The sequence below is a fragment of the Lepidochelys kempii genome, chromosome 4 (genome assembly GCF_965140265.1).
Source record: "Lepidochelys kempii isolate rLepKem1 chromosome 4, rLepKem1.hap2, whole genome shotgun sequence".
NCBI classification, from domain to species: domain Eukaryota; kingdom Metazoa; phylum Chordata; order Testudines; family Cheloniidae; genus Lepidochelys; species Lepidochelys kempii.
The window spans coordinates 25,595,977-25,621,795 of NC_133259.1; the positions used below are offsets into that span (position 1 = coordinate 25,595,977).

Consider the following 25,819-nt stretch of genomic DNA (forward strand, 5'->3'; position numbering starts at 1 on the left):
AAGCCCATACAGTTGAACTCCACATGCTATTTTGGAAGGAGTTAAGATGGCCTAATAGCCATATACATTATGGAAAGCTGGGGAAGCTGAGACACATGATCTCAAACAAATTAATTTTTAGGAGGTAATATAAATGGATGACTTGATAACTAAGTTATAAAGTGGTGGAAAGACAACAGCATATTTAAAAAAAACATCATCTTCGTTTTCCTCAAATGCCTGGTTTGTACTTTCTATTTTATTTTGTAATTTCATCTCTAGATCGATAATTTGTCCATAAATTTGTTGAATAAGATGTGAAGACTCAATTAATGGATAATCACTGTAGAGATGACTCAGAGAAAGAAATGGATCTTTGAGAATGATAAGTTAGGACTGGGGTAGTGATCGGCGGGCAAAGGGGCCCAAAAGGACAGTGACTCTAGCATGGGGAAGTTAAATAACCTGAGAGATGCTAGGCTCTGTTACAGCCTGCCTTTTTCCTCTTCTCCTCATCTTTGTTTTTCTATCCCGTTGTCCTCCCACTATATTTTCTTCTCCTTTCTTTCCTCACCTTTCCGCTTTCTTGTTGACCCTCAATTATTTCGCATTCTAGTCATACAGTAAGTTTATCTAAGTATAAATATACCAGATGTTAGAGTTTTGTGCCATATTCTTTTTCGTTCCTACAAGTGTAAATCCAGAACAACAACTATTATAGTCAGTTGATTTACTCTGGATTTATACTGGTAAAATGGAGTAGATTGAGGCCCTTTGTCTTGCAATGTTAACAATTTAATTATTTTCATTACTCTGTCACTTTGTTACCTCTGCTATCAGTAATCTTCTAACAAGGCTAACATCAAGCACATTGTCCTTATAGATTATTCCCTTATTCAAATAGCTGTAACTCATCTACTAAAAATAAGGTGGATAACAGAACAGGGTTTTGTGAAGCTATATATCAGGAAGAAAGTTTTATAGCTTTAGTGTTGCTTACAAATCAATTCCTTGGAGTTGGGTTACCATTAGTAGCTTTTAAGACTGCCTGGAGCTGTGTCATTCACTGCTATTTTGACACATTAATGCATTAATGGTATGTGGAGGCTGACATAACTTCTCTGAAGTACTATTACAGTAATTATTAGGAGTCTTCCACAAGATATGCAACGTTAAGAAAGGTGACAAAAGAGTATGTAAATACTCAGACATCACTTAAGCACCCATTCAACATTGACAGTGCATAATTAAGAAACTACAAAAACACTGAGATACAGACTGTCTGCTAAGAATCCCGTTAGAAAAAAATGAGCAGGAACAAAGAGACAGTCATCTGATAACGATGACTGGTGGTCTCAATTAGTTATTTTTGCTTCAGTAAAAGAGGGTTATAAGTCATAACAAGGTAAAGAATGTGAGATATTATGTTCTGTTTAGTTCTTTTGAAGAGAAAATGTTCCATTTCTGATTAGTTATTAATAAAATGAATACTGATTCAGGAGGCAATTTAAGAGGTATCAGATGGTATGAATCTTGAATGTGTGTCTAGAAGCATTAAACTTGGGACAAGATGGATATTTCAATTCCCGCTTAATATACCACAAATATGGTAAATTAATAAGAGTGGAAAAAAATAGTTTGGAAAATAAATCCCAGCAATCGCTAGTCAGTTTATTCTCCTCTAACTAAATTTAACCTGGATTATTTTTTAAGGTTAATATTCATATGAAGTAGAAATTAAATACATGATCCCGCTCCTCTCCTTCCAACAATGATCATTCTCATGCCATGCTAAAAGCTCAGTAAATCAGTTCTATGAACTGAGTCACTCAGTATGATAGGTTTGAGCGTAGTAGCTGTGTTAGTCTGTTTTCGCAAAAAGAACAGGAGTACTTGTGGCACCTTTGAGACTAACAAATTTATTTGAGCATAAGCTTTCATAGGCTACAGCCACTTCATCAGATGCATAGAATGGAACATGTAGCAAGAAGATATATATACATACAGAGAACATGAAAAGGTGGAAGTTGCTATACCAACTCTGAGGCTAATTAATTAAGATGAGCTATTATCATCAGGAGAAAAAAAACTTTTGTAGTGATAATCAAGATGGCCCATTTCAGACAGTTGACCAGAAGGTGTGAGGATACTTAACACGGGGAAATAGATTCAATTTGTGAAATGACCCAGACACTCCCAGTCTCTATTCAAGCCCAAGTTAATGGTATCTAGTTTGCAAATTAAATCCAGTTCAGCAGTTTCTCATTGGAGACTGTTTTTGAAACTTTTCTGTGGCAAAATTGCCACCTTTAAGTCTGTTACTGAATGACCAGAGAGGTTGAAGTGTTCTACTACTGTTTTTTGAATTTTATGATTCCTGATGTCAGATTTGTGTCCATTTATTATTTTGTGTAGAGACTGTCCGGTTTGGCCAATGTACATGGCAGAGGGGCATTGCTGGCACATGATGGCATATATCACATTGGTAGATGTGCAGGTGAACGAGAGCCACTGATGGCATGGCTGATGTGATCATGATGAGCTACCACCTCAGCTGGAACAAGGGCTGTACCAGGAGAAATGATTGTGCCCAGACTAGGAAGGTGTCCAGCTCCAGTCTGTGAAAAAAACTTATTGAAACATCTCTAAGGACCCCTACTAAATTTCAAATGGAGGTGAAGACCCCTTTGGAAATCTTAGACATAGTCCATGGAACCTCTGCTCCAAACAACAGTGGTCTCACTGTCAAAAACATTGGATTCAGTTTTAACAGTAGAAGCAAAACTCAGCTGAAGCCTTCACTGAGGACTATCGGTTCTCATGTTGCAGATTCTCACACCCGTGTCTATTACTGTGATATGCAATGCAACGTGAATCACAAATGCTGAAGGGAAAAAACAGATTGACAGAGCCAGAAGAGTACCCAAAAGTCACCTTCTACAGGACAGGCCCAACAAAGAAAATAACAAAACGCCACTAGCCATCACCTTCAGCTCCCAACTAAAACCTCTCCAGCACATCATCAAAGATTTACAACCTATCCTGAAAGACGATCCCTCACTCTCACAGATCTTGGGAGACAGACCAATCCTCGCTTACAGACAGCCCCGCAACCTGAAGCAAATACTCACCAGCAACCACACATTACGCAACAAAAACACTAACCCAGGAACCTATCCTTGCAACAAAGCCCAATGTCAACTGTGTCCACATCTCTATTCAAGTGACACCATCATAGGACCTAATCACATCAGCCACGCCATCAGGGGCTTGTTCACCTGCACATCTACCAATGTGATAGATGCCATCATGTGCCAGCAATGTTCCTCTGCCATGTACATTGGCCAAACTGGACAGTCTCTACGCAAAATAATAAATGGACACAAATCTGACATCTGATGAAGTGGGCTGTAGCGCACGAAAGCTTATGCTCAAATAAATTTGTTAGTCTCTAAGGTGCCTTAGTATGATATTTCTCATATTCTCTGCTACCCAGCAGCATTTCTTTTCCTTCAAGCCTCCATTTGGGACTCAATCCTGGAAGGGGCCAAGTATCCTCAGCATCAGGCCCTTGATCCCTATGCCTTTAACAATCTCATTGCAATCTACTCTAGAAACTGCTGTGCTCTATAGCTCCATTTCTTTGCAACTCTGATGCTGTGTTTTCTCTGAGGACGCACTAAATTCTGGAGAACTTCTGAGTTGGGACTACACATACACACACATATATCTCGGGATTCCGATGACCTCACAACACACTTGAGCTTTGCAACAATGGGTAAAATAATGTAACTCACTCCTGGGTGTGTTTTCAGACTGTTTGTGTAGTATCTTCTTTCACTCTTGATACACACACAAAAATTACACCATACCTGTGGTAGTTTATTGATTATTTTGATTAATTTTAAAAATATAATTTAAAACTTTTGTGGGTAGTATAAAAGCCAAATTTTCTGCTTGACTTCAATGGACCATGCTAATCACGATTTTTTTATTATGTTGAAAGGTGAGCTGAAAGGCTATCTGCCTGCCAGGACCTGAGTTAAAGTTCTGTGTTTGCCCTACAATATTTCTTGGCATCATTGACCCCAAAATCAGACCAAAGAACTGCATCCTTTAAATTTCCTTAGGTGTCTGTCTGTATGATCATCATTTTTAGCTGAGGAAATACAGGTAACCGGTCTGTAAAGTTATTTTTGACTGTTTTTAATAATAGTTGAAATATTTAAATCAATAAATTCTTACAGCCAAATCCTAAAGTCCAGTGATAATTTAGCAAGAATAAAAACTGAACAAGAACCTCAAGATTTGGCCTCAATGATTTTGAAATCATAAACATTTTTATATTCATAGACATATCAATATTTAAAGTTTTTTCAGTTTACCTTTAATATATGAAAAAAGTAGTTCAACAACATGAACAATATTTTAAGTGCTCCAAGGACATTTTAAGTCTGTCAGTTTTTAATCATAATGACTGTCTGAAATCAGGCGTTTCATACACGTTAAATTTTGGCAGCAGCCTATTTTCAGTAAAATGGCACAGTTAACATTTGATTTAGAAACATTTCAAAACAGTCCACAGAAAATCTTTTTTAAGACTACAAAATGCCTTGGTATGATTTATGATATGAAAGGTAGTAATGTACCTTTGAAACATATTAGAACTGTATTTCTCTTGTTTTATTAAGAGATTCCAGCTTGCACCTTGGCAGCTTGATATATGTTTCGTTACATCTCATGTTTTTCACCTTTGCCATAAGGACAGAACAAACTTGATACTAATATTCTACTGGTTAGATTAGCTACCAAGAAGGTCAGAGCCTTTTCACATCTTGATAGGAAAGGAAAGCAAATGAGAATTGCTTTAATAAGTATAAGTATGGTATTGTTAGATTGAAAAATAAAGGCTTTTATCTTTTTTTTATCATCCATGGACTAAGCTTTCTTTCCTTTTGTATTTAAACCTCCTACAAACTTTAGTTTAAAATGTGAACTTCTTGTTTCACTGACAGGGGTCCAGCCTACAGCAGAGCCAGTCTCCTGGAAACCCAATGAGCACAGCTGGCCCTGATAAAAGCTGCCTGATTGACCATGCCACCGGATTGACTGAAGAAGTCAGCAAGATGATACTTAAATTCACTAGCAGCAGCAGTGCAATGGCAGGGTTGGCCTGGGCTGGCCTGGTGGGAGTTAGAGGATTTTCTGACCCCCAGATGAAGTCACCCTGGAAATTGAAGAAGAGCCTACTGGAGAGGGAGAACGGATACAACGTAGGGGAAAAAGAGGGCAGTCGAAGCAGAAAGTTACAATTGTAGGATCCCTAGCCAAAGAAATAAAATGAGGTAATGTTAACCCTGAGATAGCAGCTGAGTGGATTAAAAAAATATAGTAGGCTGCGAGATGGAGATCTTTAGCTGAATGTAAAAACAAGGAGAGAGTTGATACGCTGCTAAAAACTAAAATGCTGGGGGAAGTTAAAATAAGTTGCCAGCTTTAACTGAAAAAGAGGGTGTAATATATGGAACGCCATTAGAACTGAACAATGGTGAGCTAACTAAAAGCACAGGAGAAGATAAAGTATTAGTTAACAAGTGACTAATTAGTAAACGAGGACGGGAAAACAAGCCATCAACAGCAGTACTAACTGGGCTGTGAAGGGGTGGACAAACCTCACCCAAGGCCAGAAGAGTTTAAAGGGCAGTACTGGGTGCAGGTATTCTCACTCCAGCCCTGCAGTGCATGCTCCAACTGGATACAGGGCTGAAAAGGGAGCAACCCAGCTCAGAAGAGGGTAGGACAGACCTAACCTGAAGTGCCCTGATAAGAGCACCGGAGCAGTGTCTCTGTGGGAATAAGACCATGTGATGAGCCTGATTAGGACTGATGGTTTGGTTGCCTTTTTCTTTTTCTTTTCACCTTCTATTGGACTGGAGGGACCCAAGCTATCTGTCCACCTTGCTGCCCCTCTGAGTGAAAGAGGACCTGGACTGCAATACCCACCCACTGGGAGGTGGCACTAAGTATACTAACCACTAGGCCACCTAACCCACTGAGGACCCAAGTACACAGCCATTGTGGCTTAAACAAATTTTGTTTTCAATAAATAGATCCAATGGACTCTGTAATGTGGAAGAAACAATGGATCACCTTTTATGGGTATGAAAGGACTTTATTAAAGAAAGGGAAAAGATTTCTGAGGAATCAGATATCTTAAGGTAACAGAAGTTACATTATGTTATTTAGTAAAAATATTGGGGAAACAGAGTACTATTAAAAAGGCTTTGTTACATTACCTGAAAGACACAGGGCAGAGTGAGAGAATATAAACTCCCAAGTATTGAGGAATTATTGTTGGTGGCAGCTATAGACTATTCAGTCAAGTCTGTTTCATCATAAAAAGGAGAAAAACGAAAAAGTCCAGTGGCTGCTCAGTGCATTCCTAGCCTGCACTTTTGCTTAGTCCTGTCCCTACCTCCACTATTTCTAGCCTTGCCCCAGCACCCGCCTGCATCTGTTCCTGCTCCAGCCCAGCTCCTTCCTGAACTCTGGCTCCTGGCTCAGACCCTCCGCTGTACCTTCGGCTTAGGCTTTGGTCTCTGATTCCTGGCTACAACCTTTGGCTTTGCTCCTGGAACTGCCCTGTCAGCTCTAAACTGGACTCTTGCTCCAGCCACTAGTCCAGATTGTCCAAGACTCAGTCGCTGATACCCACAGATAATGTTATCCAGTTCAGGATTAAACTACTAGTTTACAAACTAAACAATAAAAAAAGTGATAATTTGTGATAACATGTAATATGGAAACACAATTTTCCAATATACACATGTCAAACTCTCCTAGCTAGCCATTTGCTCCCTCCTCTCCCAACTACTGTTTTTCAATAATTTTTTTAACAGTAAGCAACATCTGTAAGGAATCACTGAACTTCAGTATTAGGAAGTACCAGCATAGGTTTCCTCTCTCTCAAACATTCCCTTTTCAGGTACACACAGCATACACTGTGCTCTGATAATACAGAAATTGAGACTAAACTATTTAATAATTTCACAATACAGTATTTAATAATATGCCTCTGTAGCAGCTGTACTAAGCCCACATACATGGTAGAAAATACAATGTATTTACCTCTCCTCTTTAGAAATTAAAGCACACACACTTTTTGTAGGAACAGACTGCATACCTGTCCTCAATTCCATAATCAAAAGAAGCTTTAAAAAGAGCTTAAGTATCAGCATATCACGTGTATATCATATTTGCCTGCCTGCCATGCCCCAAAAACCAAGAGACCGAAGAAAAGATTCAAAAAAGCACTTTTTTTTTCTAATGACACAAAAATCCTTTGTTATATGCCAGGGGCAATCATGACACATCATGCTCTGATGACCACAGTCATAAAATATGAAATTTAGTAGTAATAATAATAATTAATAACAACAAAAATGTTATGCATGTCAGTATCGGCTACACAAGCCTAAATTCCTGAGAGCAAACAGAAGCTGTTTCTTGAGAAGATGCATTTTCAGAAAGAATAAAAAACTGGTGGCCAAGACAGAAACAAGCTGCAAGCATTTGGTTAACAAAAATGAAATAATTTTCTCTTGTTAAGAGACAAAATGGAATGAGTGTTTAAAATTATCAGATTATGTTACATTAGTTCATTCAGAGATTTTAGAAATAACAGCCCTTTGGATAGGAAATCAAACATACATAAAGAAAAGGATGAAAAGATTCAGTGTAACTCCATAGAAAAGAGTTTTACACAGACCTCTTGGATGACAAATTTCAGAGTAGCAGCCATGGTAGTTCATCTTAAGAGGAAGTTCAATTGCTAGGAGCTTGTGACCAAAAAGTATCTTGCTAATATGTGTTTATTTTAAATAAAGAATGCTGATTAATGACCACAAGTAACAAATAACAAGAAAATGTATCAAAGGTTTGTATGTTAAATCAAAGACCAACGGAACTATTTTAATGTTGAAAAGCCAATGTGCAAGGCAAACCTTCAAAAATAAACCCAATCAAAATATATCATAGGGAACTGAAGAGCCACAAGGATGGTTAACCGCTTGGATTAGAAGTACACAGATGAAGTGATTCCAGCACACATCAAATAAGAATAAACAAGTACACATACAGAGATTTAAGATGTACATAGCTAATTTATTCTGTTGATGTTGAACCAAACTAAGATTGCTGGAGAACAGATGATCCAAGTGCCTGTATTGTTGTATAGTAGTTTTGTTAAATACATTTACAAAAACAACTAAGAATGTGGAGTGAGTTTACATAAAAGACCAGAAAACTTCAAAATGGACTTAACAAAGAAGAGACACCACATAGCAAGAATGTAGAGCAAAAGTGTATATATATATGTATTATCCTGACTTCCTTACCTAAAGATAGCATTCTAACTCGACAGTAACATAATAGCTAAAATTAACATTGAGACATATTTTAAAATAGCTTCCGCTTCACACTGGGAATATCCGTGCAGTACAACATTAAAAGCTGTATCATCAACTGCTCCATTACTGCAGTGGATCATAATTCTTTGTAGCACACAAAATGCATGTCAAGTTCTAAGCAGTTCACTCCATGAAGACTATGACACATGAACTGCACACCGATAAACATGCTCTTTAATTTGTAAATTATATATTCTGACATCATAGAACACAAACCTTTGACATACAAAACATGTCTATCATGAGCTAATTTAAAACTGAAGCCATGGAAATAAAAACAGTGTTTATATATTGCCTTGAGGTGGTTTCTTTTCAGCTTCTGGGGATGGACTGTTTCACAGAGAGGTGTGGGTCTCATAACAGTGCAGACTATCAAGACAATCTAGAACAACAAATGAAATAATTGCCAGGAAAAAAATCTCAGCGAAACATGAGTGTAAATTGGGGAGCTTCTTTGGATAAATCAGGAAATAAAATATAAAATAAATATAGAGAAATTGAAATAGCAAGGTTCACAAATCTCTCTCTGGAAGGCTTCTATGCAGAAGTACGACAATTGTAATATAGAATTGTTCTTTTTCATAATGTTAAATGTATTTTTCTTAAGTATGCTACATATATATGTATATATATAAAATTACAGATAGAACAGAATGGGGAAAAAGTTTGTCCAGTGTAAGTTCATTTGATATGAGCAATCAACAGTGAGGAGAGTTTACAGTTATTGTAGTTCTTACGATGGGCATGAAATTGCTCTCACTGAGGTCTATGACAAAACTTTGTTATAGCTAAAAGAAAAGGAGTACTTGTGGCACCTTAGAGACTAACCAATTTATTTGAGCATGAGCTTTCGTGAGCTACAGCTCACTTCATCGGATGCATACCGTGGAAACTGCAGCAGACTTTATATACACACAGAGATCATAAAACAATACCTCCTCCCACCCCACTGTCCTGCTGGTAATAGCTTATCTAAAGTGATCATCAAGTTGGGCCATTTCCAGCACAAATCCAGGTTTTCTCCCCCTCCCCCCCCCCACACACACACACAAACTCACTCTCCTGCTGGTAATAGCCCATCCAAAGTGACAACTCGCTACACAATGTGCATGATAATCAAGGTGGGCCATTTCCTGCACAAATCCAGGTTCTCTCACCCCCTCACCCCCCTCCAAAAAACACACACACAAACTCACTCTCCTGCTGGTAATAGCTCATCCAAAGTGACCACTCTCCCTACAATGTGCGTGGTAATCAAGGTGGGCCATGTCCAGCACAAATCCAGGCTCTCTCACCCCACCGTTCCCTTTTTTTTTTTTCCCGGGGACACACACACACACACACACACACACACACACACTCACTCTCCTGCTGGCAATAGCTCATCCAAACTGACCACTCTACAAGTTTAAATCCAAGTTTAACCAGAACGTCTGGGGGCGGGGGTAGGAAAAAACAAGGGGAAATAGGCTACATATAAATAGGTTATAGCTAAATAGTCTAGACTGAGGACCAGATCTTGGCCCCTGCTCTGGCTAATTTGCACCACTGACAGCACAGAATAGCTGTAAAAACCTCAGATCCAGTCCCCTGCGGTATTATCCCACCAAAACTGGATTTCCACTGTAGGCAAACCTCCCGGTGAAATAGAACCACTTCAGTGGCTCCTGTGCTACTCCCCTACTGGTCCCATGGAAAGTGGGTATAGCTGAGACAAAAGGGATGTGGCTGCGGGTTATTCCTAGGTCCTAGTAATGCCTTCCTGCTGTAATGATCCCTTGGCACCAAAGGCAGATAAGAATAAATTAGAGCAGTTCCAAGGCACTAGCTTACACCAAGTGTCACATACATCAGGATAGGGGTGCACATAGGTTATTTTGTCCCTTTCCCTCTGAGGTGTGCTAACTATTGCTCCGATGATAGTACTGTGGAGCTGAAGATGGCATAGAAGCAGAGTCCCCAGCAACTGCACAATGTTCCACAAAGGTGCCCATATAACCACTCTGCAGATCTCTGAGATGGGGACATCCTTAAAGAAGGCCACAGATGAGGAGATAGATCTTGTGCAAGGATTCCTTTGTGGGGACATAATATTTTTGTCTGCCCCCTTGTACGTGGGGGCTACTGATGTTGGGGTTTGCCACATTGTCTCAGCTGGGTCTAGGAGAGCCTCATTGATTGGGAGGGCGATTTTCAATGAGGAGGAAGAGTGAAGGATGTCGATGAGCTGGTGGTGTGTGTCTTTGATCTCCTCCAGTGGTATGTCTGCCACTCTTTTCACCAGCTCCTGAAACAAGTGGAAGTCATATGCCATGAAAGGTAGTGAACGCTTCATCCAGGGAAGAGAAGGATATGGCCTTAGGTGTTACCTCCTCCTCCATGTCCCTTTCTTGCTTCCCCATTTCTTGAGGCTCTAAGACCCTCAATGCAGTGGCCACGGGAGCATGCCTGTGGCATTGTTGGGTGATGCTTCACACCCTTGAGGCAGGCTGTCGGAACACTACCCATGAGTCCCAATAGGGGCACTGTGTTAGCATAAGTCCTGATGGAGGTGCCCGGGGTGGCCGTACCAAAATTATGGTAATGCCATCTGCTGATATGTTCCCAGATCTTGTTGATGGTGGATCCCATATGGACCTTGAGAGGACCTTGAGAGGAGTACTGCAAAATTCCCTCCAGCTCACTATCCAACCCCTCACTTGACAATGGAGTGGCACAGCATGATTGTGGAAGATACCCTGTGCCTGGCAATGGCTCAGTGCCATGAGCTCAGTACTGAGGGGCAGAGAGTCAGGTACCTTCAACATGCCTCAGTCACCATCTGATGGAATTCCGCTGGTACCGAGGGCCCCCACATCAGTGGCAGTGCCGGGGGAGATGGTGAACTTGTCTGCACCAGTCTCTCTGGTGCCAGGTGGGATAATATTGCTGGCCGTACCGATGTTGACTTGTGTACCGGGAGTATCTTAGGCCATTTGCCCTTATCTCTCGGTACTAAAGATTCAGTGCCCATGCCCAAAGAGTCTGTGGACCTGTCAACAGTACTGGAGGCCGACATTTGCCATGAGTGCCGGATGATCTCTGTGCCAGCGGTGCCAAGGATACCGAGCAAGATGGTGATTGCTTTCAGCTATCCCTGAGCTCGCTGAGGAGACTTCCCACTCTCTTTTCCAACTTATGAGAGGAGTCCCCAGACCATTTCTTGACTCACTATCCTTCAAAGTCAAAGGTTGAGGGGAAGACTCACACCTGTCAGAGGCCTGGAGTCGGAGAGCTGCCTTCATAAAGATGATTTTTTGGCAAAGCTGTCTGACCTTGCGGAATCTCGGTCAGAGCTGCTGGCAAGGCAGCACTTCTGTTGGATGTGGCCCTCACCGAGACAGCGGATGCACTGGGAGTGCTTGTCTGCAACCAAGTTCACCTTACTGCAGTTGTGGCACTTCTTGCATCGCACCTAGCCAGGCATACCCTTGTCCAGGGGGTCCCCCGCACCTGAGTTCAACACAAGAACAAAGTCATTTCTTCATCTGTCTTCTTCTTCCTTCTCTCTCTCTTTTTTTTTTTAAAGACACAGCCAAATAAAAAGTCATAAGAGGAAAAGAAACAAAAAGGCTTCTAAAGAAGCTAAAATGTAACAAATGAAAGAGAGTTAACGATCCACTAACGGACAGCTAACGGCTCCATCTTCAGCCAGAGGTGGGTGAGAAGGAGCTGCATGCGCTGGCTTGCCTTGTGGCACAGCGCGAGAAGAGACGCAGCATGTGCAGGCCTAACGGACCCTGCTACTGAAGTTCTCCAATCAGCAGCACAGGGACATACCCACACCTACAGTGGAGCACCCATAGGGACACCACTCAAAGAAGAAATAATATTTAAGTGAAGATCGTATTCTAATAAAATTTTTTACTTCACGCAACACTGTTCTATTCTTTGAAAACAAAAGTTGCTCTTCAGAAGTATTGGTCCAGGGTTTTATACATATTGCTGCATAAAAGAAAATGACCCTAACATGAATGTTTTAGCAATCTTGTGATCAATGCCATAATACTCAGACTTAAAAATAAAACCCTCTTCAAAAATTTCATGATAATGGCAGAAAGAATGCTACAAAAGCGAGAGAGGAATTTAATTCCATGTGACTTCTGTGTGCATAACAAAAATTACATTTTTTTATGTAATAACAAGAGACGGACCTTAAAAACTTGCAGGAAACAGCAGAAAATTTGCCTCAAAATGATTTTTTAAAAGCAGCTGAACAAAACCATGGCAAGTCAAAATGTTTTCAAAAAAGCCATTCTACTTAGATCAACAAGAAACATCTGCCAGGTTTCAGATATCAAAGCCCTCACTCAACTTCAAACAAATCAGATCTCTTTGAAAGCAACCGAGGGGCCTGAAGATACAACACAAACACGAACACAAACCTATGTGTTGATGTACTATTTCTCTTCATAAAAAGTGTGATATTTGGGTCATATTAAACACACACACTTAAAAAAACCCAGCACTAGCACTTCATGCATACCTCCAAATGAAATAATTATTGAAAGGAGCTAAGAACTGTTACTTTTGGCAGTAGCATGCCAAAGCAAGCTTTGCTTGCTGCAGGGAAAAGCGTATCCCAGGGCATTACCTACCCCTGAAATAGCTCTAATGATGTGTGTGCAACCCCCATTTCCCTCACCTGGCACCTCTACCTCCTTCCCTTCAAAAGTTGATCTTAAGCTTAACCCTGCATTATCTGACTTCTGAGCGTTGGTTTCTCAAACTTAACATAGCACTAGCTATTTGCATGAAATTATTTTGATTTAAAAACAAAAACCCCAAATCCTCTGAAAGCTCAGATTTATTTTAAGCTCCATTGGCTCCCACAGCCCAGCTCTTATGTTCTTTGCAGTAAACCACAACGGACTGAATGGGGGAACTCATAAGTTTCACCAGCTTTGCCATTTTATACTTTTAAAAATGTATCTTTACCAAACTATGGTCCTTATCTATGATATTCCTATAGTTAGAATGAACAAATACTGCAGGTGGTCAACACCTAATTTTCACGGGCTTCCACTGCAGGCCCACTGATTTTGGCCTATTCAGTTTGAAGCCTCCTGAATAGAGCCCAACTTAACGGAGGCCATCCTATCTCAGTGGCATCTTCAGCACACAGGTATCTTAAATTTTGAGGTATTTTGAGCAAAGTTTGTTTTCTTCCATTTCACCACACTATTTTCTGTTTATTATCTAATCACAGTCCTTTCCTCCACCACCAGCCCCATTTGGAATATCAGGCTATGACAAAAGATATTTTTACTCAGTGGTGCTGGAACCATTTGTATAGTGAGGGTACTGAGAGCCATTGAACCAAACTGGCAACCATGTATATGATGGAAACCACTTCAAGCCAGGGGGTGAGGTAGCACCACTAGTTCCAACACCTATGTTTTTACTTTAAAAACAGAAAATGTCCTAAATAAGGACATGTATAAAATAGCTCCCACATGATGGTACATGTGTGTATGGACCACTTTGTGAGGGAAAGAACAGATCTGCATTTATGTCCTTCTTCAGGAAAAAAAAGAATACACTTTAGAGAACACATCTACATGTATTTGTAAAAATAAAAGTTCGGTTTCATGTGTGAATATGTATGAGGGACAACTGACCGCTAGGAAGGGAAGGTCGAAAGTCTGTGAGCTAAGAAGCCGCAAACAGAAGTGTCTACATACACATTTCTGTGATGAGAACCTGTGTATGTAGATGTACCCCTAAACAGTGATGGACATGTGTGCAGACATTTTTAACTATGCTGAGTATGCAACTGTGTGATATCTTATGTATATATGGGGCTGTCATAAATATAAAGGGAAGGGTAACCACCTTTCTGTATACAGTGCTATAAAATCCCCCCTGGACAGAGGCAAAACCCTTTCACCTGTACAGGGTTAAGAAGCTAAGGTAAACTCCCTGGCACCTGACCCAAAATGACCAATGAGGGGACAAGATACTTTCAAATCTGGAGGCAGGGAGAACAAAGGGTTCTGTCTGTCTGTGTGATGCTTTTGCCGGGAACAGATCAGGGATGGACTCTTAAAACTCCTGTAAAGTTAGTAAGCAATCTAGCTAGAAAATGCATTAGATTTTCTTTTGTTTAATGGCTGGTAAAATCAGCTGTGCTGGAGGGAATGTATATTCCTGTTTTTGTGTCTTTCTGTAACTTAAGGTTTTGCCTAGAGAGATTCTCTATGTTTTGAATCTGATTACCCTGTAAAGTATTTACCATCCTGATTTTACAGAGGTGATTCTTTTACCTTTTCTTTAATTAAAATTCTTCTTTTAAGAACCTAATTGATTTTTCATTGTTCTTAAGATCCAAGGGTTTGGGTCTGTGTTCATCTGTACCAATTTGTGAGGATTATTATCAAGCCCTCCCCAGGAAAGGGGGTGGGGGCCTTGGGGGATATTTTGGGGGAAGACGTCTCCAAGTGGGCTCCTTCCCTGTTCTTTGTTTAAAACGCTTGGTGGTGGCAGCATACTGTTCAAGGACAAGGCAAATTTGTACCTTGGGGAAGTTTTTAACCTAAGCTGGTAAGAATAAGCTGAGGAGATCTTTCATGCACGTCCCCACATCTGTACCCTAGAGTTCAGAGTGGGGAAGGAACCTTGACAGGGGCATACTTCAAATGTAGGGCATCTGACAGGTCTGAACAGGCTTTTAATTTATGTATATCTGTAAGTTCTCTAACTATGAAATATCCTGGGCAAAATTCTGGTCCTAATGAAGTCAATGGCAAGGCTCACATTGACTTCAATGGGGCCATAATTTCCTCCATTGTATCCAAAAGAGCTATCATGAGTTAGGATAGATTGTTAATTGTTACAGGATCATTCAAAAATGTATTTGCCCTGGCAGAAACTTTTTCTGCATCGGTCCGCAATCACCGATTATGTGCATTACATTTTAAATTTGTGCAGGTTTCTCTATTTCATGAAAACTCTCTTTTAACACAAGGAACAAAAGCACTGATATTACTGAGTGAAATTCACTCTTATGCAGAGGGTCAACTGAAGGTCTAGGCACCTCTTAAACTCCACTTAATCCCTCATGAACGGGTTTCAGCGAGACTTACATGGTGCAAAGACTGTGAGCTGGCCCTGTGCCTCGGGATGAATTTCATCCACTCTAAATGAATATGTTGATATTATATTTTCTATGAGTGTGTACTTTGAAAAGTTTTGGAATTGTGAAAATGCTAAGCAGAAAATTGCTTTTATTTTTATATGCAAGATGTGTAATCATAACTATCCTAATTCTTTATTCACTAGTATTTCATAAGGGCTAGGTATTGTTGATGGCTTCTACCACCGCCCCAGAGAAAATGTAACATTAAAGTTGTTATTTCATGCCCTGAATATGTATGAAGTGTCCCTCTGGAACTCTCATAATTTCAATTATGCTATTGCATCTACTTGAAAAGTTTTACTGTATTTCTATGAAAGATTACTGTATGCACTTTTCAACAAAACATTTGCTATAATTTCTTCTAGAGAAGCCAGAGGAGGTCTTTGGGATTTGAATGTTATGGCCCAAATTTTATAGTCTTTAACTAAGCAAAAATCCCATTGACTTTAATGGGAATTTTGCTTGACTAAAGCCTGCAGATCTGGTCCTATGTGAGCAAAGTACATAATGTGATTCCCGAGAGTTCTAAATGTGATAAAAACTTCTGGGTTCAAGAAAACCTATCTGTATAATATGAACCTGAAATGTGATTTACATGACAGAACTTCTATTCCCTTCTTATTCCATGGATGACAAAACAACTCCCACTGCCCTCTCTGCAGTGATAGTTTTATTAAAAGTATATTTTAATCAATTTAGGGGGGAAATTTCAGTCCAAAAAGCAAAATAAAGATGCACAGGAAAACATCATTCATAGTTGGAGGCTACAAATAAAAGACATTCCCCTATATTGGGAAAAGAAAATACTCCCACAGAATTACTTACTACTAGATAATCGGTGAACTACATTAGGAGGATAATGCTTTTATTTCTTCCATAGAAGATTTTCCAGCATCCCTCCTCTAGAAAGCCCTAACTTAGCTCACTGTTAATTGCTTTAGTAGCATAAAGATATTCTATCCATGTTGACCCTGTGGGGCACATTTTAGTGAAACCAAAAAAAAAAAAAAAAAACCTTTTAGTACACATTCCTTTCCACTCCTAACTATAATTATTGTAATTAATCTGTATTATATTTCAGTATGTCTTTCAAACAGCACTTTCCTTTACTTGGGTTTTTGTGATTTGAAGGAAAGCATATTCGCTTTTTTGGATGCATGGATGTATATATATGTATGATGTAAGAAGTTAGACCTAGAAAGTGTGTGTATGTGTGCATATATATATATATATAAAGTGAAATGAATTTCCTTTTAGTATTTGACCGGAAGCAGTTTTACAAGGAAAATAAGATTGACTGTTCTGTCACTGGACCCATCATCATCCATGCATCCAAAAAAGCAAATATGCTCTCTCTCTGTGTGTGTGCGTGTATCACATATACATATGTGAGGTAAGAAGTTAGACCTAGAAAGTGCAGTGCGTGGTAGTCATCCTGAAGGTGTCACTGTGAAGTAACTGAAGCCCTCTATCTAATTATTAGATTTGAAAAGCAGTGGAAACCTCAACATAGTTCACACTACAGTTCAGTGAATCAATGTGTGTGTGTATATATATATATATATATATCTTCTCCATTTTGTACTAGTCACAGAAATTTAGTTTATTATTTAATGTGTTCTAGCTCCAAAAGCAAATAGATGGGTCCCTAGTTTGTTTCTGAAAACAAAGGTCAGACCTTACGTAATTCTCACATGAGCTTAACCAGCATTGTTGACATTTCAAAAGTTCATAAAATGTCAAAAATGCAAACAAGGCACATTGAAGGGAACAAAAGTAATTCTTTTACAGAAACTACAATCCTAGTAAAGTCCATATAATATGCAGTAGAAATTAAGAACAGAACCGTTGTTAACAACCCTCAGGAATCCTGTCAATATTTGTGGTAGTACATCCATCCATGGAACTTAATGTCTCTCTCATAGGAAAACTTGCAGATTTTATGTAAATCTAACCATTTTGCCAAAACTTACAAATCCACAGCATGTCTGTTTTAGAAGCTGATTCAGCCATCTCTAAAGTGCCTTAATAGCATCATGAGAACAAAGTGATAGTGTTTGATGTCACAAAAGTATTGTAGTGGGAACTGGTAGCAAAATTGTTTTTAGAACGCCTAACACTTCTGATCATAAAAGATTCTTATGACCTTTTCTTGAGGTCCATTGTTTGCAAAAGGCCTTTGAAATTTGGCAGGGACAAAGCACCAAGGCTAGAGATGTGCCTTTAACCTGTCCCACTAAATTCACTTAGGTTTGGCTGAGAAACAAACTTCTAACATTTGTCATCTCCCTTCATTCCCTTTTTTCCTTAGAAAAATATTGGCAGCATGCCAAAATAAAATTGAATATAAACACTGTAAGCAGGGTCCATGCCAACACCACCATGCACTGCACTGGGAACACCTGGCAGCTGCAGAAGTAGCTGTAGTGGGGGAAGGGAGGGAGAGAGAACCACACCCTCCCCAGACCTATAGTCTCCATCCCCCTCAGGGATAAGAGCTCCCTTCATTGCCGAGGGGGAGGGACAGATTAAGTTCCTCCAAGTTAACTGCCCTCATACCCAGAACATGGCTTCAAACCTTCAGCACTTCAGAAAACAGTGTGTATGGTAACACCCATTGTTTCATGTTCTCTATGTATATAAATCTCCCCACTGTATTTTCCACTGAATGCATCCGATGAAGTGAGCTGTAGCTCACAAAAGCTTATGCTCAAATAAATTTGTTAGTCTCTAAGGTGCCACAAGTCCTCCTTTTCTTTTTGCGAATACAGACTAACACGGCTGCTACTCTGAAAAAATGAAATATACCCATACGGATCTTCAAAGCCATTAAAAGCACAAGAGACATTTCAGACACTAGGCTCAAACACCAGGTACAGTATGAGAACTTTTAGGAGGGAGCAGAATGGCATGAGAACTTGCTTAAGGGCAAACCAGCAATTGATCTCAATTTAACAGAACAAAAAACAAGTAATTAACCTCTGTACTGAAAGACAAAGCTTTACAGATCATGCAAAAAGAAAGAGATTTCTAAGGGTAATAGGAAATGTAAAAAACTGTCAAATTACACATCACACGTACCATCCAATTTTCCTGTTCATAAAAAGGCCAAAGGGGAGCTAAAACAGCTAGACAATGGACTTCTCCTGAAAAAGTTGAACGTTCAATGCCATGGGTATTCCCTATCCCAGTGGCGCCAAAACTAAAACACCCTGGTGAAATAAATCAATATACTGCTGCCTAATGAAGACACTAGAAATGAAAGATATCTCACACCACTTTAGATGACACTATTACCTACTTAAATGATATGAAAGCATGTTTAAAATTAGATTTAATCTCTGTATACTATCAATTAAAATTTAATCAAAACTACCACTATTTTAACATTCTCAGCACACATTGGACCGTGATTTGAATTTTGGCATCCCATCTGTAGCAGAAATCTTTCAGATTGATATTAAAGGAACACTGTCATGTTTAAATGGAGTACTGAATGTCAGTGATGACATTCTAGTACATAGAAAAATGCAAGAATAATGATACCAGACTGGAGGCCATCTTTCAAAGACAGAAAGAACAATTCAGCCTTACATGAGAAAAATGTGATTATTAATGAGCATTTGAATTTTATGGCTGTTTTTTAAGAAAAGGGAGTGTCTGATGACCCCCTGAAACTCACAGGCATAAAACAAAAGCCTATGAACTACAAAACACTGCAGAGATAAGAAGCTTTCTGGCCCTCGTCTTTTTCTTCCTTGCTTGCTTCCTTACCTCACACCCGTCCCCTTGCCACTGTCGTCATCTTATTCACAACATGGCTGTTACTTAGCTTTTATGTAAAATAACATTTTAAAAAATAAAAAACAAAACAAAACATGAGAATGGACAAAAACACATCAAAATGCCCTGAAAACATTTTTAAAAAATACAGGGACCAGTGATTCTATCATATCATACTTTGACCCACAGAAACAAAACAGAAATAGTGAACAAAGCTCTCTCAAATTGAAAGGCTTTTAACAACTGATTCAGATATCAGGTTGAGTTTGCACGGCTGGTAGTTAGAAAAACACAACTTTGAAATTGGTCCAATTTGTTACGAAAATCATTGTGAAACTGGAAATATGGAATTGTAAAGGCCATTTTTAAAGAATCACCTTTCAAAATGTAACCACACTTTCATTCTGTTATAATCAAAAGCAAAAGTAAGTAAGTAAATGTAAAATAATAAGATCAGAACTTAACTATATAGCACAACTAAGATGCTTCTAGCAAATGCACTATTTAATAGACTGGTGAGTAATAAATTGCTGTCCATACAATCAGTGGAGAATGATATGGATAAAGAAGCTATTCTCAAGCAAGACATGCAATAAAAAAAAAAGAAAGAAAGAAAGAAACACAGCTGATAGGAAAGTGCAAATGAACCAACCATACACAGAATATTGATCGAAAGTGTGAAGCCAACCAGTAAATTTCAGATATCACATGGCTAAATTCCTTTTTAAGGTTATTTTAAAAGAAGAACAATGATCCCCAGCATGGAAAGGAAAATTTTCATGGACTGTAAGAAAGCAAGCCGGAAAGAATGCAAGAAAAAAACTGATGGTTACTATTAGGAAACAAGATGAAGTTCTAACAGATCATGGTCAAGGCATAATTGAGGACATCATACCATTTTATCTACAAGGCAAAGCACCAATCAACATGTGAAAAGACTTTGGACAGATTCTAAATACTTCTCAGAAGAGTAGGAATAAATACCACCAGATCGATTTTTGTTTGCAAAACAATGATGGAGAAACAATATCATGTGGAAAATTTAAAAAACCTAATATGTTGTGATATAATAAATATATCTCCTTTAAGATTTTTCTTACAGCATTTAACAAAAATAGTTATTTCATACTACAACATCTGAAGTTCTTTCATATTAGCTAATTCTGGCTGGGATGATTTAGTTGGGGATTGGTTATGCTTTGAGCAGGGGGTTGGACTAGATGACCGCCTGAGGTCCCTTCCAACCCTGATATTCTATGATTCTGTGAATTCTCTGAAATGGAATCATTTGAAAACTTGAAAATGGAAAATATGTAGAGACATTACAAATTCCTAAAATGTAGATATTACCATTCTGCTGCCATGCTGCAGCTGCTCAAAGTAACTACACTAATACTCACGTACCACTCTTAGGGCTAGTGAATGAATAAAGATATAGTCCAAAGTGTTCCAACACAGCAACACTATAGATGGCTCTCTGTTTTCTGCAGTTATGGTTTTGTATCAAATAGATAGATGAAAGGTAATCCAGTATTACAGTGATACGAGCCATAGAAGGATTTTGTAGGTGGACAGAAAGGAAGAGAAAGGGAAAACAGGTGCTTACTTCTCCTCTCTAGATTTGAATTGGGTTCTGCTGCAGAACCCAGATGGAAGCTCTACACCACCCTACAGACACTACAGAGCGCTGTATTTGGTTCAGTGTTTAAAATATCTAAAAACTGAAAAAGCTTGTTCAGTCAGAGTCCCATATTGTACAAAGCAATGAGACCTAAAGCCCTAGATCTAAAGCTTTGTAGAGTGACCTATCAATGCTTGGATGAATTCACTTTCTGACCACTTCAGTGTTAATTATGAACTTAAGTCAATGTTGATTTCTTTGATTAATTGATGAGAATGAAAAGCTAGGAGAAAGCAGAACAAACAGTATCTGATTAAACAATTTAGAATATGTTCAGGAATCTATTTTCTCATGTTATTAACCATTTTAAAGACTGTAGTCATAAAAATACTTATTTGAACAGGCAAGATTTAAATGTGTTTTCTACATGTGTCTAGTATAGAAATATATCATCATACGCAAGAGGAGATCTTTTATTGGACCAACATCTGTTGGTGGAAGTACAGGCTTTTAAACTACACAGAGCTCTCCATCAGGTCTGAGGAAGGAAATCAGACTGTCTGAGCTAAATACAAGTTGGGACAGATTGTTAAGCATAAGGGCAAATGCATGTTGTAGGTAGTAAAATGAAATGAAGTGGGCAATTGAGGGTTAGCCTGTTATGCATAAGAAGTTTCAAGTGGGCAATTAAGGGTATTTAGCTCAGACAATCTGATTTCCTGGAGACCTCAAAAGCTTGTTTCCACCAACAGAAACTGGTCCAATAAAATATAGTACCTCACCTAATTTGTCTCTCTCATACCCTGGGACTAACACGGCTACAACAACACTGCAAATAACGGGAAAACAAATACACTTCTGGTCTGGTCCTGGCACAAGAAATATATTGATCATGTAGCTATGCTGCATTAAAGTTGTTTAGTCCACTGGTAAACAGAAACTCGTTTGTACTCTGTAATACAAACAGCTTACATTTGGTTTTTTTAATTGCCTTACTTTTCTCCTTATTACCTTTTTAAAAATTGAGTCCTAGCTACCTTTTCTTTGGTTGGTATATTAATATCTGGAAAAAACTTATTTCTTACCCTATGTCATAAATATAAAGGGAAGGGTAAACCCCTTTGAAATCCCTCCTGGCCAGGGGAAAGCTCCTCTCACCTGTAAAGGGTTAAGAAGCTAAAGGTAACCTCGCTGGCACCTGACCAAAATGACCAATGAGGAGACAAGATACTTTCAAAAGCTGGGAGGAGGGAGAGAAACAAAGGGTCTGTGTCTGTCTGTATGCTGGTTTCTGCCAGGGATAGACCAGGAATGGAGTCTTAGAACTTTTAGTAAGTAATCTAGCTAGGTATGTGTTAGATTATGATTTCTTTAAATGGCTGAGAAAAGAATTGTGCTGAATAGAATAACTATTTCTGTCTGTGTATCTTTTTTGTAACTTAAGGTTTTGCCTAGAGGGGTTCTCTATGTTTTTGAATCTAATTACCCTGTAAGATATATACCATCCTGATTTTACAGGGGGAATTTCTTTATTTCTATTTACTTCTATTTTTTATTAAAAGTCTTCTTGTAAAACACTGAATGCTTTTTCATTGTTCTCAGATCCAAGGGTTTGGGTTTGTGGTCACCTATGCAAATTGGTGAGGCTTTTTATCCAACATTTCCCAGGAAAGGGGGGGTGCAAGTGTTGGGAGGATTGTTCATTGTTCTTAAGATCCAAGGGTCTGGGTCTGTAGTCACCTAGACAAATTGGTGAGGCTTTTTACCAAACCTTGTCCAGGAAGTGGGGTGCAAGGTTTTGGGAAGTATTTTGGGGGGAAGGACGCGTCCAAACAGCTCTTCCCCAGTAACCAGTATTAGTTTGGTGGTGGTAGCGGCCAGTCTAAGGATAACGGGGGTAATATTTTGTACCTTGGGGAAGTTTTGACCTAAGCTGGTAAAGATAAGCTTAGGAGGTTTTTCATGCAGGTCCCCACATCTGTACCCTAGAGTTCAGAGTGGGGGAGGAACCTTGACACCCTATCATATTATCTAAAAAACACTGAGGTCAAGATTTTAAAAACTGGGGAGAAAATTTTCATTTCAAAAATCAAAAGGATTGAAGTGATTAACTGTTAATTGTCTTCGAAAATCTCCCTGTGTGCCTAAAATCAAGCTTCTAATTCCATATTTGTGGACCTAAACAAATAACCTGATTTCTGAAAGTGCTGAGGACTCAGTAGCTCCCAATGACTTGTATGGGAACTGTTAGGTGATCAGTCCACCTATTGAGGTGCATAGACTTTGAAGCCCATTTTTAAAAACCTTGACTTGTGGTAATTATGACAGACCGGTGAGTTACAGATCTAGGAGTACTGGAGCATCACATGAACTGTATATTCAAAAAAGAGTTTGATCATTTTCTACTTTCTCGTGCATCCAAGTTACTTGCACATTACTAAAAAAAACTATCCTTCTTTTAGCTTATTCGAGTCCCTTCTGAACATTCACACCTCTATTTTACAAAATAAAGAGGGAATTATTTATGAACGGACTATATGGTGTATAAGTAAATCATAATAAAAAGTCTCTGGAGGAAAATGATTAAATGCAATAAGGTTGGCAAAAACTTCACATAAACACACTGGGCCTGACCCATTTACTGTATTCTATGGGGGAGGCCACTGGAATCACGGCTTCAGGCCTCCAGTGACAAAAATGTCACTCTCAGCAAAGTATCACAAGTTTGCTGAAACTTACATTTTGTTGATGGATCTGGAGTCAGTCTACCCAGGTTAGAAAGTGGACTGGGCTGGCTGGTGGAGAGGAGGTGAATGCAGGGAATCTTGGTGATGTGCTGATTTATCATAAGCTTTTAATAATCCCTAACTTGACTCTGTGAAGAAATCCAGTAGCTCTGAAGGGATGCTGTGGCAAAGAGCACTTGACCCCTCCCTCCTAGCCCCCCACATTCCCCAGAGCTCTGACACTGAGAACTTCCTTGGCTCTTCTGGGAGGCAGGGAATGCCCTCTGCTAAGGGAATGCTCTCTCTCTATTCTCATCTGAGCTTTTATGGTTTGGGGAAGTTCTTTATCTACTCTACATGGGCCACAAGTATTTTGTTTTTATGCTTGGTTAGGAATCTCTTACTTAAAAATTGTAAACCTATATGGAGAAAAAGCGTCTTTCATGTTATTTTTACTGCCCAAATCGTATCTATTTCCTGTGTGGCAACAATAGTATCATTTGTCATCACACAGTGATAAGATCACATCTTATGTCAGGGGCCAGGAGAGAAATGTGATCTTGTGCATTATATGATCTTATCTTTAAATTGTAAAAAAGCTCTTTAAGAGATGAAGGACAGTGTAACCCAAATCAAAATAAGGTTTTTATTTTTTTAAAGAAAAACATGATCTTGTTACCTTTTAAGAGAATGCCCAGCTTGATTAGTATTACTAAACTCCCTCAGGCAGAAGAAATCTTTACATTAAGAAAAAAATGGAGGATGATCCACCACAATAAAACTTCCCTTAGTTTCTTCCAAATATTTTTAGTCATTTTTTTTCTTGTAACAGCTTCTGATTTAAATATTTTAAAGAACATTTTATAGTATAGCAGGAGAATGAAAAACATGTAACATTAATAGATTAACAAGACGCAATTTATTACATAAAAATTAAACATATTAAATATTTGTTTCCAATTTTTGACTTGGAATTTTTGAGCACCAATGCAGGATCCTGTTTACTTCCTCAGCTGCAAATGCCAAAGCACTTACAATAATAGTAATATTTACACACACACACACATACAAGCTGGTTAGTGTGAAATCTGATGCAGGAGAATAGGTCAGACAAATAAAAAGATCTCACTGAGACGCAAGTGCAATTATAATATAAAAACCAGCAACTGTTTTTAGAGATACATTTCAGAAATAAGACAGTAAAAATGAATATAATAAATTATGCACCTAGCATTATAACATAGAAACAACTAAAAATGAGGTGTTGCACTGAACATGTCCTTTGGAGATACATCAATAAAAAGTAGGAAAAAAGGAAAGTTATATTGCTAAAAACCAAAGAGATGTGGGAGGACGTCTGTAAGAATGGGCTATTATCTCAGACACTCAAGCCCAGATCCTGATCAGTATATAGGTGCCTAACTTTGGATTAAATGAGAGAGAGACAAGGTAGGTGATGTAATATCTTTTACAGGACCAAATTCTGTTGGTGGAAGGGACAAGCTTTCGAGCTTCAAAGAGCTCTTTTTCAGGTCTGGAGAAGGTAACCAGAGTGTCCAAGGTGGAACAGATTGTTAAATATAAGGGGTTCACATATGCTGTAGGAAACCACTTAAAATGAAACAGACAATTAAGGGTTAGCAGGCAGAGGGTGTGTTACATATTGTTGCCATAAGCCATAAAACCAGTGTCTCTGTTAAGTCCATCGTTTTTAGTGTCCAGCAGAGAGATGAATTTAAAATCCTAGGCTCTCTTTTTGAAGGTTTCCTTTGCAGTCAGATTTGGAGTGATCGCTTTGTGAAAAGTGTTCACCATGGGTGTTTGGTATATTGTGTTTTTATTTTATTTTTGCTGTGTGAGTTCATTCAAGAGCATAGTGATTGTCTGGTTTCACCAATGTAGTTGTTATTGAGGCATTTGATGCACAGGATGAGGCCCACCACATGTTGTGATAGGCTTGTGTAGGACTCATGGATCTTGTAAGATGTGTTGCAGGGGTATTGATCATTGTAGCAGTGGCAATATATTTGCAGGTTTTGCATCTGCTGTTCTGGCAGGGTCTGGT

At 38.9% G+C, this 25,819-nt stretch overlaps 1 protein-coding gene across 10 annotated transcripts in view; it reads right to left on the minus strand.

The window, feature by feature from the left end:
* Positions 1 to 25,819, minus strand: part of STPG2 (sperm tail PG-rich repeat containing 2) — a 407,796-nt gene that overhangs the window by 36,816 nt on the left and 345,161 nt on the right. For 7 of the 10 annotated variants that reach the window (XM_073340740.1, XM_073340747.1, XM_073340741.1 and 4 more), the window contains one exon: positions 8,366 to 8,829. The exons of the other annotated variants lie outside the window; for them this stretch is intronic. In XM_073340740.1, the coding sequence (XP_073196841.1) occupies positions 8,524 to 8,829 (306 nt within the window). In that variant the 3' untranslated portion in view covers positions 8,366 to 8,523. Of the gene's footprint in view, positions 1 to 8,365; positions 8,830 to 25,819 lie in introns of those variants that run through there. 10 annotated transcript variants of the gene reach the window in all.